Source organism: Tuber melanosporum, assembly GCF_000151645.1.
Source record: "Tuber melanosporum whole genome shotgun sequence assembly, scaffold_22, strain Mel28".
Lineage (NCBI taxonomy): Eukaryota > Fungi > Ascomycota > Pezizomycetes > Pezizales > Tuberaceae > Tuber > Tuber melanosporum.
In genome coordinates this window covers 916,877-930,842 of record NW_003298886.1, presented here as the reverse complement: position 1 = coordinate 930,842, position 13,966 = coordinate 916,877, and the positions used below count along the sequence as shown (strand labels likewise).

General features: G+C 48.8%; 2 protein-coding genes; one reads left to right on the top strand and one right to left on the bottom strand.

The window, feature by feature from the left end:
- Window positions 1-627: 627 nt before the first annotated feature.
- Window positions 628-2,003, top strand: GSTUM_00006000001 (uncharacterized protein; the record flags this gene model as incomplete). The annotated part of the gene is made up of 3 exons (XM_002838083.1): window positions 628-1,458; window positions 1,536-1,773; window positions 1,870-2,003. The coding sequence occupies 3 exons, from the start codon at window positions 628-630 to the stop codon at window positions 2,001-2,003; spliced, it is 1,203 nt and encodes a 400-aa protein (XP_002838129.1).
- A 9,287-nt stretch (window positions 2,004-11,290) lies between these two features.
- GSTUM_00005999001 (uncharacterized protein) lies at window positions 11,291-13,286 on the bottom strand. XM_002838082.2 has 3 exons: window positions 13,125-13,286; window positions 11,803-13,044; window positions 11,291-11,735 (listed from the first exon to the last, which is right to left on the bottom strand). Exons 1-3 carry the CDS (start codon window positions 13,189-13,191, stop codon window positions 11,473-11,475), a joined length of 1,572 nt encoding a protein of 523 aa, XP_002838128.1. The 5' UTR covers window positions 13,192-13,286; the 3' UTR covers window positions 11,291-11,472.
- Between the last annotated feature and the right edge of the window lie 680 nt (window positions 13,287-13,966).

The window sequence follows — 13,966 nt, the reverse complement described above, 5'->3', positions numbered from 1 at the left end:
TAGGGGGTGGATGGGGGGATATTCTCTTCATATGATACAAGGCCGGTAGGGTATGATATTGCTCACCTAATTTAGGGCCTGGAAGCATTTTCGGCTAAGGGTGGATTATTAGGCCTACCATCGATACCCTTTGTGATTGGTGTTTGCACTCGGGTGCAACACGGCTTACCCGCATAATGCGTACTCGAATCCGGACTTCTGCAAGAGCAATTGCACCCTTTTCTTTCACCAGGGATCGAGTATTGGATTCTTGGAATCGTGCAGCACATCCGGTTTTGTGTCGTAAGAGTCGAGCAACTCTCGGGGACAGCGGAGCGCTTTCCTTTTCCTTTTTTCCCGCTTCCAACTGCTATAAGTTGCTCGAGAATATTACGGTACTTGTACCCCGTACTATAAATCTTGCAACCACACTATAGCTTTAAAGGGATCACCGGATGCGATAATATATTTATATCAGACCAGGTAATTGGATGCTCGAAGCAAATTTCGCACATTGGTGCATGAAAACTTCTGATATGACGCAGCGTGGACTTTCAAGAGGGAATAAACGGTCAATTCTTGGCGTTAATCGATATATAATCTTGCTCTTGTCCCCCAGTCTAGCGCTTGTTCTGCAAAGGAATCGAGATGACCACCCAATTATCTACGGCAGCAATTGCTATATTCTTCAAAAGCTACAACTCTCCATATTACACTTACGACCCTACACTCGCGGTCGATGATGAATTTTTACGACTACAGCACGAACAGCAGTGGGGACCCGAGGAGGTGCAGGAGCATCGCCGTCTTCTCTACCGTGCCGTTCAATTGGCGCATTTCTTCTGGAAGCACGAATGGGGAGGCTATGCCTTCCGAGAGGACGCAGAATATGATCACGAATTCTGGCGACTATGCGAGAAGAAGAGGTGGGATGAGGGACGGATTAGTAGGGCTGTTGATGAATTTCTAAAGCTCAGCGGTGGCTCAGTCGAATCTCTCACGGCCGCCGGGCACACGATGCCCGAGGAGACGGCACCCGAAGAGGAAGCCGAAGCGATACCGGAACAGGAACCAGAGACAACGTTCACAGAACAAGAGGACGCCGAAACAGTACACCCGGAAGATCCCGAAGCCCCTGGGGTGCAGAGTGCCATCGCCGTGTTTTTCGTTGGCCATAGCTGTCCCGGTTACACCTATGCCGGCCGATCCCCCAGGACCGAGTTCCGGAATCTAATCGGGGCCAGAAGGCGAGCCTGGCGAGCCCATGATCCTGACGGAACGTTTAATCAAGATTTTCAAGAAACGGAGGAGTTCAGAACGCTTGATAGGGATTATCACGAAGCGGTAGAAGAGCGCTTCGACGGGCTGTTGGGCATGAGGGGTATAGTTGCAGGGGGGTACGCGATGAGGCCGTGGGAGTCCATCCTGGAGTTGTTCCGGTTGGGAGATATTCCTATTTCAAAGAATAAAGCTTCAAAGGTACTAAATGCTGCCCATTCTCCCAGCGCGTTGGGACCCGCTATGGGTATGTACATCAGCTAACACTTGTTTTAAAGCTCATCAAACGAATATACGTAAACATCTACGACTTTTTAGAGTTTCTTGAAGAGTCCAACGATAGCTCTACGGCTGAATGGCACATCACCGGGGACGAGGAATACGAGAGAGCGTGCCTGCTGCGCCATCGCAGCCGCGGGGAACTCGCGCAGTACTCTCGCAACAACGGCAAGGTGTATCCGCTGAAAATGGCGAAAGAGGATGGGACGTTGGCGCTGTTTTTGCAGCCCCTATGGGGTAATAGTGCTGGTGTGGGGTTTGAGGAGGGGGATGAGGGGGATGAAGGGGAGGGGGATGAGGAGGAGGATTTGTGAGTTTCTCTTAGGTTGGCAGAGCGTGCGGTGCTTGGTTGGGCCTTGCAGTTTGGTGAAGGATTAGATTGTCAGAAGGGGGAGAGGGTTAGAGGCCAAAGAATGCTAGGGACCCAGGAGCAGGATAGCCATCATACCTACCAGGACTCCGAGTGACCTACCATGATCCTATGACCTATAGCTTGTGCTGTGCTTACCCTCAAATTCCTCACAAAGCCTCTCCCGTGTCACCCCGAATAGGTGGATTTCCCACATTGTAGCTAGGCTCTAATGATCTCAGCGTCTTGCTCCCCGCCAGAAAAATCCCACTACCTTGACTGCATAATACCTTTATCGCCTGAATCTCAATCCTGAAAAGGAAAACAGCATAATTCCAAAAAAGCACTGCGGGTCCTCTAAAGCACGCCTTCAGCGTAACTCTCCGAAAGCCTTTACAGTTTGAGGGTTTGAGGTAGACTTGAATGTGTTGGATGATGGAATAATTCTCCATATCAAGTAAACCTTGAGGGAGAGGAAGAGAAACTTGCATTAGAACTGCTTGCGGCACTATCTTTTTTATAAACCCACATCTCCTACCGCGCGAAGCGTGATATATCATATCTGAATGAATGCACCATCGGAGGCGCTTCCTTAACTAGTGTCTCTGGGAGACAGCGCTAGTTTCAATTTCGGGCGCCAGACGCTAGGCGCTAATCAACTATCTGGCAGGGAAGGCTGCGTTGGGCTTGTATACAGTGCAGTAAGGTGATGCACCTGTGCGGTGTTTTATCCGTCGCAAGTTCTTGGGTTGAGTTTGGGCGGGGGTAAAGTAGGTATGGCAGTTAGATCCTAGTCGATAGGAATGTAAGTATTTGAATTGTCTTGCATCTCCAAATTCCATACCGTTACTGCACCTGCACCTATCCTATTCGAATTTCCAAATAAATATCTAATACGACACAACACATTATCCTCCCCTCCCCCCCCCCAAAAAAAAAGAACAATGCGTCACCACCGCCTCGGGCCGGCAATGCTTCCGCAGGAGCTCAGCGCTGTCGTGCCCTAGGGGGGGGCTTCGCCCACTACCGTCTCCTCCACCGATCTCACCTATCCACCAAATGCTCCCCAATGATCCAAGCAAACTCCTTCAAAAGATGTAGCTTCACTGGTTACACCTTCGCCCCCACCAGCCCGGTGGATGTAGAGTTCGGGGGACTAGTGCAGACCCGCCAATGGAAGTCAGAGAATTTCCAGACATCAACTACTAGAGTGCGCGGTGCAGAGTCTTTTGAGAGGTTCGAAGACGAAAGTGGAAGGGGGGTACGAGTATGATGCGGGAAATAATAGACTGGTAAAGGAGGATGGGTGGGAGTTGTCGAGGGGTTTAGGTTTAGGAGGGAGTTTGAGGCGTTGGTTGGGGAAATGCTTTTGCCACGAAAGAGGGGAGGTAATGCGAGTCTGGAAGGGATAAGGTCTCCGGGGGCAGGACTCCTGTTGAGGTATTCCTAATGGGGAACCAGCACCCCGGGTGCTCGTTCGCTAATCGGTCTCCGGGGGTTGAGTTCTGGGAACTGCTCAAGGCGGAGAAGAAAGCGTGGGAATTGAAGATTAGGGGATGTGCACTAAATACAGGGCACGAGGGGATTCAATCCCCGCTATGCTGTGGAGAGTCCTGTTCGAGAAATTCGACCTAGGAGAGCCCCCTACAGAATGTGACGAGGTGGGAAAGGCGAGAAGGTGTTTGACAATTTGCTATATCATACCGCACTCAACTAATGACCACCCATTTATGTCCTCAAAAAGATCTATGTGAATATCCCAGACTACTCAGGACCGTCAGCCTTGAACCAGTGCTCCGTGGCTACCACCAGCATTCTCCGGCACGGACCACCCGTCGGATTCTTGTGGGCATCCTCGCGATATATTCATGCGTCACGGCCAGGGCGCACAGGCATGGGTGGGGTAGGCCATTGGGGTTTTTCCTGCAGCATATTGACCAGAGGGTGGGAGGGGGGTTGAGAACTTAGGGGAGGATATCATAGGCGGGCAAATATCTTGGTTGTAGTGGGATGTTTAGTATTTTTAGGAGCAAGTTCTTGCTACAGATTGACCGCGATAATTGTGATGGCAGAGCTAATTGAGCGAGTGATCTAGACCCCACCCATTCCAGTGCTAGAAGTAATTCATAAGGTGTGTTCTCCTTAGAAACGCAGATAACCTCCGCCACCTTACCAATCGGCAAAGATGTATGATAACGAAGCGCACCCCACTACTCTCCCCCACCCATCCATATCCTTAATCCCAATCCCAACCCCGCACAAATCCGTCCGCCCTATACCCTGAAACACAGCCCTCGAAATAAATTCCATCTATGCCCAATCTCCCCCGTTCCAATCCCAACCCTTAAAAGCCCCCTTGTATGATACCTCAGTACACAACCCGACATTATCAAAGAACACCAGCTCAAGATTTGCAGACTCCAGTTGTGAAAACAAAGAAGAAGGAAAAAGGAAGGAAAAGAAAACCTCATGCTATCAACCAAAGACACCTAGAGTTCCCTGACCCTCCCAATAACAGAATAGTTTTTCCGCCGTCATGAACTCTAGCATCCCCCATACCATCAGACCGGAGTCAATACAACACACGAGAAACCGCAAAATTGCTTGGATAAATCTTAGCATGAGTCTCCCATCATCCGAGACCGCCGTTGGCTCCAAGGGGTTTTGGCCATAATAAGAGCTTCTACGGGTAAGACATATACCATCACTCGCACAGGATCTTGATAGGAGAGCTCAGCGCGGAAGCTGCGAATTAATCAAGGCTCGGATTCCAAGATACCGTTTCTGTGGGGTACGGCCTTTGGTGCATGTTCTGGTGTCCAGAACGAAGACGTCCGCGGAGAGTCTGGTAGTGGCTGCCGGGGTTGCCGGCTTCCAGTAGTGGGGTGGTGTCGCGAGGATGGGGTAATGTCATACTGTTCTGAACCGTACACACCCGCTATTACAATGTAATGCTTTGGAGGAAGTCTAAATATTATGGCAAGTGCGGATACTTTTACTCTAGCATCATGATTTTGTTGCTGAACAAGCTGCCGAAACTCTCTTGGGTTTAGTAGGAGCGATGGTTGGTTGGAGGGAAGCACTCCACTAGTACTGCAGAATATGCAGTGTGGAAGTGTGACGCCAGCTTGATACTCGTAGTAGCCGTCCCTTTTATGGGAGCGGGCGGGGAGGGCTGTCGCAAGTGTCTAATAATTGCAATTTGCCCGGTATCGCAGCACAAGCCTAGTTTTTAGCAGGGAATCTGATAGCACAGTATATAGAAGAACTATCAGTAGTGCCGTTGTATGACAGATAGTCTGTGAAACGAATCGATGGCGATCACTCGGCGGTATTGAGAGAAATCACTGGGAGCAGGTAAACCTTGCCAACATAGCACGGGCTTCTTCAAGCTTACCGTCTACTCCCATTTGCTTGTGACGAGCAGCACACCACTACTCAAAAACACACAGGACAAATATTAACTAGTTATGGGAATGGGGGACAAGAAACACGACGACATGGGCTAGGTCTAACAGGAACTCCGAGGAAAGAAAAGGCAAAGAAAGAAGAAAGAAAAAAGGAGATAAATGGCAAATAGCCAGCTGAAATCGAAAAAAACGCCCATTATCAAAGCCTATTCACATCGGAACTGGCGGCGGTCTTGCCTACACCGATCTCTCGCTCGGTGGGTGTTTAGGGGAATTCATTGAGATTATGTCTGGTGACGAAGGAGGAAGGATGCGGGCGAGAAAGGCTAAAGACAAATGAACGAGGTAACGATAGAATGCAAGTAGACAGCAATTGAGAGGGTTGATTCAGTGTTGTTGGGATGAGTGCCAATTTTCCTTGGAGGATACCGGAACTTCAGGGACCATATAGAGGGGAGTTGAGGGAGCCCGGATGGCTCGGCTGAGGAGAGATCGCCATTTGTGGGCCGGGGAACAGGGACGTTGGGTCCGACACTCCTTTCCGCTCATCGGGGATTCCCAATGGGAGTACGGGTTGACCATTGGCGCCTTGGGGTTGGTATTAGGATTCATCGCCCCCAAATTGCATCTGCACTACACACTCGTCTCCATGCCTAGTGGAGGGTGGGGGGATGCCTAGCTAGTGCGACCCGCCGCGCTGGGATGTCATTGTCCCGTTTGAGTAGGATCCCCATAGCTCCATCATGTTATCTAGAGAAAGCCCACGATAGTGATATTTGATTCCCGTTATCGAGAGTAGTTTGCAGACATCTTTCCGCTCTAAAAGCAGCTTTACTGCCCCTCGTTCCCGTTCTTAACCGCCTACTAGAGTGGTGTCTGGACATGTATGGTGTCTGCCTTATCGGGATTGACATCCTCATGCTCCAACATTGCTTTTACGACCTCATGTCCTCTTCCCGCTGCCAATGTGAGAGCCGTACTTCCCGTGCGATCAGTTGCGTTGATATCCCATTTCTTTATCTCTAACACAGCAGCAACTATCCCGCCAATCCCAAGAAACGATACTCCGTGGAGTCCTGTAAACCAACTATGTTTCCACAGGTCGTAGAAATAAGGGCCCGAGCTTCTACCTCGATTATAGCGCAATAACATTAAATGAGCAGATATATGCTGATCAAATCTATTGAGAACCCTTAGTACAAGCATTTTCACATTTTCCCTCATGCCCTTTCTTGTGTGATACCCCCAGTAATAAGAAGGGGAACCGTTGAGGTGGCCGAGTCAATATATGGTGAAAGATCCCAGACACCCAAAATTGAGGTATGTCAAGACTGTGGAATAGGGTCAGATCACTTAAGAGGTACTCTTTCAGTGTAAAGTGCGCCAGTCGGACAGTAAGCAAAGACGCTTCAACCGTTACAAGACCTAGAGAACACGCTAGTAATGTCCTTAACGCAGGAATGTTATCAGGATCCTGATCTGCAGTTCCTATCTCGACTCCCAAGGTATGACGGAGCTCCTCACTCCGTAACGGCCGTTCGGAATAAAACACTCACACTAGGACCTCAAGTCCGAGTATAGATTTATTTCCCTTTTGGGTTTTCAGTGGAGTTAGAGTTGCTGTGTATGTATCGCTAAGTCCATTGCCTTGGGTCATTTTTCAAGCTTCTTCTTGGACGGATTGTCACCTCTTCCAGAATAGAGTCGATGTTTAGTGAAACAAGTAGGAATCTACACATAGAGATTGGTTAGAATACACCATCGATAGAGTGGAAATGATAAAATGCTCCTACACACATATCTGATATCCTTTGTAGGATAATTCTAATAATATCCGCCCGGCAATCGTTGTTCATCGCCTCCGGCTCGTCGTCCCTGTCTAGCTATATCTCTAGATAGTTCTTAATATCGTCCGTGTTAGGGCTGATAGGTATTATAACCGCCTTGGTGAAATATCTCTGGGCGCCGTCCCTGACATGAGGCCTCCAGGTGAGGAATATCCGCGTCCTGGGGGACTGCTAAACAATATCCCTGAGCGACCCAAGCTCTGGCAGGTGCTTCGGTAGGCACTCATTCAACGCATCAATACAGATAAAATCCCGGGGTAGCGAGGCAATAGCAGTCCTTAGCATTCCCACCAGATCCGGGAGTCTCGGCTCTCTCCCGCCAAACTCCTTTTTGCCCTCACGCAACGCTTCGCGTACATATTTCGGGACGCCCCCTCTGCCTACCAGCTGCCCCAGAATAGCTCCCATCATATTAGTGATGGTCTGCTCTTGCTGGGAAAGGTAGTCGCAGTACATGCCCGCAACGACGATTTCTTCCTTCTTTGCCTGATCGCACAGGCTATCGATCGCTAGGGAAATAGTATCTCTGGCCGTTAGAAATATTAGCTTCTTTCAAAGGACCCCGCCACCCACCTCAGATATGTCTTTCCTGCTCCCGGATTCCCGCTGCAAAACAAGACAACCTTATCGACACCACCCTCATTACTCCTCCACTCCCGAAACTCGCTTTCTTCTAAAAGCCAATCCCAGACAACATCAAATCGCTCTTTGCGCACGCCTTGGTGTCTCTTGTTTGGTTCTAATGGAGAGATCCAACGCACAATCTGCATATCTTCGTCTGATTTATAAACGATGTTATTGAAACTATTCGTTATGTTGCCGCTGTGAGCATTGCCGTCGCCCAAGTAGACCGATGGTATATGTGTACCCTGAGCCATGATATTCTGTGCGGAGTGCTGGTTTGATGTAGAAATGGTTCAACAATTTGTGGGGTATTAGGGGAGTTTATGAATCCCTTAAGCGGGGTTGAAGAAAGCGGGGCGATGCACTATATTGCAACCTGTTGTATGACCATTATTATATTACTTGTTTAACAAATCATTTCCCTTTAGGGAGGGAGCATGGCAAATGTGAGACATGTCTCACGAACACTTCTGTCAAGAGACTGTGCTGTACTCTAAACATCTACGAAATAAATTCATCAAAAGGGCTCCAGCAGACAATCGGTATAAGAGTAGGCCTCATATGAAATGCAAATCCCGCGCACTCCCAATAATCTAGCCCCCCCCCCAAGTGATTTCTTTGGAACGAAAGCAAAACTATCAGAACGGGAGATCTTACTCCTGAGCCATTACGGTATGTCGAGATAGACTTGCCCTTGATTTCTGCTCCCCCAATCACCAACACAAATCAAAATGCCGCCTCATCAACTTGTCTCCCGTTTTCTCTTTAACCATCATTGCAACCCGTGCCGCAGAAGAGGCCATTCGACTATGAATATATGCACAACTAGGCTATAATAATGCTCACTCGACACCCCCACCTCCTCGGACGGGACCTTCCTTACCGAGTTTTGCCAGTCTTTTTACCATTCATCCAGGCCGAGGCAAAGCGGATCGTATTACGGGCTCTTGAGAATATAGCTCTATTAATTGTCTGTCTGTCGTCTCACGCAGTTGGTGATAAAAAAAGCGCCCTAAAGATATTGCAAATTGTGGCGGAATAATTTGGTTCTATTTGCTAGCAAGCGACAAGAGGGTAAACACCAATGTAAGATTTGAGATTACATGGGGCAAGGTTGCTCCCAGAAGTATCCTCCGGAGAGCGTGGTCGGAGAAATAGATCCTCCTCTCCGACCAGCGTTATAGCCTTCCATCTAAAAGGCAAGTCAAGAGCATCTCCAAACTTCATATTCTATTCACCTCCTCTGGGGTAGATCCTAACTCTCCACCGGCGAGGGCTAGAGCGGCCGTCTTAGGTTCTCCGCAATGGATCCCACCGCTAAGGCCTCCCTAATTTCGAGACCCCCGTGAGGGAGATGATAAGCCCCTAAGTTATCCCTTATTCCAACCATCTTTGTAGAAACACCGCTACCGAAGAAAAGTAGTAACTGCAAAAGAGCCCAGATTCCCTTTTTTACAGATTTGCTTATCGCGATTTCCTTCATCGGATTTTGCCAATGAATAAGGTTTAGTTTTTCCAGAAACCAATCCTTGCCCACACTCCCCTAGAGAGTGCAAAGTCGTGGGAAGCATAGTAACTTGTCCTCAACGTTAAGTTTTCGAAGCTTGAGGTTGGAGCCCATAACCTTTCCTGTAGGAACCCTCACAGGTATCGCTTTCTCGTTTCATTTGAGGTGTGAATCACCTAAGGTTGTTTGTGGTTTGGCCGCTTGTTGTTGGACCTGGTGTCAGCTAAATTTACTACACGACCGAGTTCTATTGCCGAGTAAAAATCAACCAAGAGTGGTCAGAGGAGAGAGGGCATGACACCGGATAAGTTAGTTTTCGCACCCTGTATATTGAAACATGAGTAGCAACTTCCCTCCAAGCCCCCAGAATACCCATGAAGTGGCAACGGAATAATCGAAAGCGCTGATATTGATCGGGTAGTGTTGGAGTTATGAATTGTATGACTAAACCAGAGTCTATTGAACGAACACCCATCATACACCACGGACTCGAACACGAGGCAATATCCATTCTGCTAATACTGTACCCTGTCCTATAGAGGTAGGACAGCTTAGATCTCGTGGTTTGATAATCATCCATATGCATCGGTACCCGGTAAGTCTTGGCCGACTAAAGGAAGTCCCTATCCCAAATAGCTCGTTCCCATACTAAGCTGCATGTCAGCCAGCCAGCAGCAAGCCGATCTATGGCCTCCGGTTCATCAGCGCTACTAGGGTCGCACCCCGACAATTCCTCCCGGCAAACCCCTTTTGTTAAGCCCGGGTTTGCCATCTGATCCCGGACCGTTATCGTACAACTAGAGCTGGAATCATGATTAAACCTAAACTTGCCCATCCAAGTCACCCCGGAAAATATGCGTAGAAGAGGTCGAGTTCTGGCCGGCTGCGGGATACCATGCGCGAGACTCCTACCCTCATCAGCTACGAGATAGGTTCCACTATATATCAATTCCGCCGATACCGCAACAGGGTCCAGAACGAGAGCGCCCTCGGGTGGACTCATCAGGAAATGCCAAACTATCATACGCATAAATTTACTCCCCGCAAGTTGCAGTGGATAAAGGTGGGTGCTGAATTGTGACCGGTGGGCCTTGCAAGCAGTGTGTTGTGATGCTCTATCGGGAAATGCTGCGAGTAAGGGTCAGCTCGGAAGTTTTGGATGTTGGTGGAGAAAAATGAATCACTGTACATCCCGCGACTCGGTGAGACAAAGTGAACTCGAGCATGGGGGAAAAGGTAGGATACCCAGACAGAAACCCAAAGCAAACGTGAAGCTTTAAGACTCCAACCCGCCCCGTCAATTCAAAAAAGGGTTCTTTTACCATACGAGGACATCTCTCGGGATTAAAGCCCATCGCGCCCTTTCCTGATTACGATGCACGGTACCGTGCCTGTATTCAACCGATTGAGTAAGTTATCGCAACGAAAATAGTACAAGTACTAATTATAGCAAATACTCAAATACCGCAGAAGTCACTGCACTAACACAAGTACTCGAGCACAAGTGCCCACCAGAAGGTTAGTGAACGATTAATCTGGGTTGGCCTGCGAAATAATCACTGTCTTCCACGAAAACACCTCCCCTGGCGATTGTATAATAATATTATGTTAGCTTTCTCTCAAGAGCTAGGCTATCTATGGCTGTAGGGAACATCCGAACATGGTGCAAGATCAAATATAGAAAATACAGTGTTGAAAGGAGAGAGAGACGTCAAAAGAGAGACCTTACGTTTTGCTTCCTAGGGAGCCTAAATGGCCACGTGATGGAAACAGGATTCCAGATCCGCGCAAGTTGGGCTGTACTGTACTGTACAGTGCTGGACAGTACAGCACTTACATCGAGAACCCAATTCTTAGATAGCCCAATTCCCTCACACCACCATCCTAGACCAGAATACCGGCCCGCCAGTGCGATAACATTATCGCAACAAGATAGTTAGCACACAGGCCATGTTATAACCCGAACGCGGCAGGCCAACCGTTCATTCTCTATGAGCGACTTGCCTGGAGAAATATCTTTAAACAAGTCTATAACAATATCATTACATCATACTAATTCTAATCAATTGTGAAATGCTCCGCCATGCAAACAGGTGTAAAAATGCAAAAGGTAAAAAAGAGGGTGAAAAAACTAGACCGCTCATTGCTATTAAACTCATACCAGACCTCCGTATCGGTTGCATGGGGCCACCCAGGGCCTTACTCCTCTTCGTCATCCGCTTCATCCCCACCAATAATATCCCAAATCCCCTGCTTGACCTCAAATCTCTGCTCTTCATCTTCATCATCGTCATCGAGGTCAAACTCCTCATCTCCAAACCTCTGGCCACCCCTAACCCATGGTTTGAACACATTCGGATCGTCATCGGAATCGTCATCGGAGGGATGGAACCGGCGAGGTAGATCATCGTCGGAGTCGTAGGTGGGCTCTTCGGGGTAGTCATTGGTATGAAAGTCCTCAGCTACAGACGCCGATGAGCACACTTCATCCATTGTATCGTGGAGGTAATCGAAATGAAGGGGACAAACCGTTGCTATCCTCGTCTTCACTAGCCCAGACATCATCTTCACTGCCTTCATCCGGATCCCCTTCATACCACCATTCTTCGTCATCGCTACCCTCAATCTCCAATACGCCGTAGTCTCCTTCCTTCCCATCAACAGGGACAGGGAGTTCTTCGCGGATATACACATCGTAGACGAAACCATCCTCTTCCTCGGGTCCCCCCCACGTTCCACCACCCACTCCTCCGCCGATCTTCGATGCTATACTCTTTGGTTTCGTGGAAAAGGAGGACGATGATAGGTTGCGGATGCCATCGTTGGAAGACGAATTAAGGTGTTCGAGTACCATCGCGTGAAACGGGGCGATGAGGGAGTCATTATCACCCTCCCGATCCTCGAACTTGACCTTGTTGCCCTCGGCCATTTTCTCCTCTTCCGCTTTCCTCTTTTGCTCTTCCAATTTCTTTTTCTCTTGTGGGTGAGTTCTCGGGCGTTTACGCTCCACCGCTGGCTCAGGGGTTTTCTCCACAGCCGTAGTTTCTTCCGCCCGGTCCGTACCGATATCATGAGTTTCAACAACCCGAGTAAAGATAGCGCTCCGACGAGTGGCACTGGAATACGGATGGTGGCTATGCTTAACACGAAGGCGCTTTGCGAGCTGGTATCTTCGAACAGGTGTTATTTTCCTCTTAGTCCCGGACCTCTCCGCTTCTTCATCATCCTGCCCCCTCTCCATCTCCCCATTCTTCCTTTTGACAGCCGGCGTCAACCCCCCAGCCCGTGGCGACTCGTTACCAAAAGTATCATGTCGGGGCGTGCCATGTCGCTCAGGAGCTTGGACTGGGGACAAAGCAGGCGGACTATCTGGTGAAACCACAGTCTGAGACTCAAGAGCACTCCCCCCATTCGACGAAATTGCACTAAGCGGAACTGGTGCTTTAAGTAACGCACTTTGGGGAACCGTAGCAGTATCCAAAATCAACTTCTCCCCTGGCTGTGGCGTAACATTTCTTGGCGTCAAAGCCGTCAAAGGCAAAACGGTACTGGGAGAATCCGGTGAAGGTTCAGACCCACCCAACGACGGCGGCAATGTGCTACGAACCTGCGGAACCCGATAACGCCGAGGTGGGCTCGAGGTCCTGGGCTGGAATGGACGGGGCGTGGGATCGGTAGGCGACGTAACCGTGTGTGCAAGTCGGAAAACGTAATCTGGCGAGTGCCCGGTTCTCTGACGCTTCTGGGGAGTGCGAGTGTTACCGTCAATGTCTGTATATTAAGAAGAAAAACCCATTAGTTAAATCGACCAAACTATCATCTGAGACATAGTCAGTTGTGAGGAAGCATACATAACGCCTGGACAGGAGCTTCGTCACGAGGACGCTTGATACGAATTGTCTGTGGTGGTAGAGACATTGTAACGTTTCCTTGCCCTCCTTCAAAGAATCAACCGATCTCTTATTTTTATATGTTCCGTGATAGTTTATTAGAAGGAGGGAGGAAGGAGATTGTTGTAGGCAGGGAATGCAGGGGAACAGAGACTTGTTGGGGGTCTTGGGGGTGTCTGACTCAGCCGCAATCGGGATCTCAGAGATCTGGTCCGATGGTAAGCAACATCAGGTTACCCGGACACGTACTGTACTCGAGAATCATAATACTCGTACGATATCATCAAATCCTAATCTGACTTAAATTACTCGTAACACTGTGTGATTCGCGCATTGTTTGTCATTGGGGTCTACCCTTGTTTGGAAATGAGTGTTGCTACCGTAGTCTAAGTCCTTATCATATCTCACATCTAGTAAAAAAAAAAAAAACCCTAGTCTAATTTCCACACTAGTAAAAAATTGCCATCCCCCTGGTTTCTAGAGCACTTCTTCGTCCGTCCTGCGTAATTAATCGGATAAGGCTAAATTAATTACTTGGGCCTGGTAGCATGGCCCCATTTGAATTCATGAATCAAACTCCCTATGAGCGTGATTGCGGGGGCATGCTAATTACCAGTGTAGTGTCTAAGCGCGCATGAAAAATTGGGCCCACATAAGAACTACAGTAAGTTACCTCGGATCAAGTGCTTTTGGACAAGCCTCATATTTTTGTGGCGTAGTTTGCTGATATCACTGTGTCTTGCAAATTGGGAAAGAGTATTCCTGTCCTGGAAAGCGACGCTAGAAGGAAAAGTCCCCACTGG

What these genes read in the sequence shown, in the direction of transcription:
- GSTUM_00005999001 (XM_002838082.2), bottom strand. Translation starts at nt 13,191, where the DNA reads ATGTCTCTACCACCACAGACAATTCGTATCAAGCGTCCTCGTGACGAA. An exon ending in AGCTCCTGTCCAGGCGTTAT is followed by an intron (nt 13,045 to 13,124) that starts GTATGCTTCCTC and finishes CTTAATATACAG; the next exon opens with ACATTGACGGTAACACTCGC. An exon ending in TGAAGACGAGGATAGCAACG is followed by an intron (nt 11,736 to 11,802) that starts GTTTGTCCCCTT and finishes CGGCGTCTGTAG; the next exon opens with CTGAGGACTTTCATACCAAT.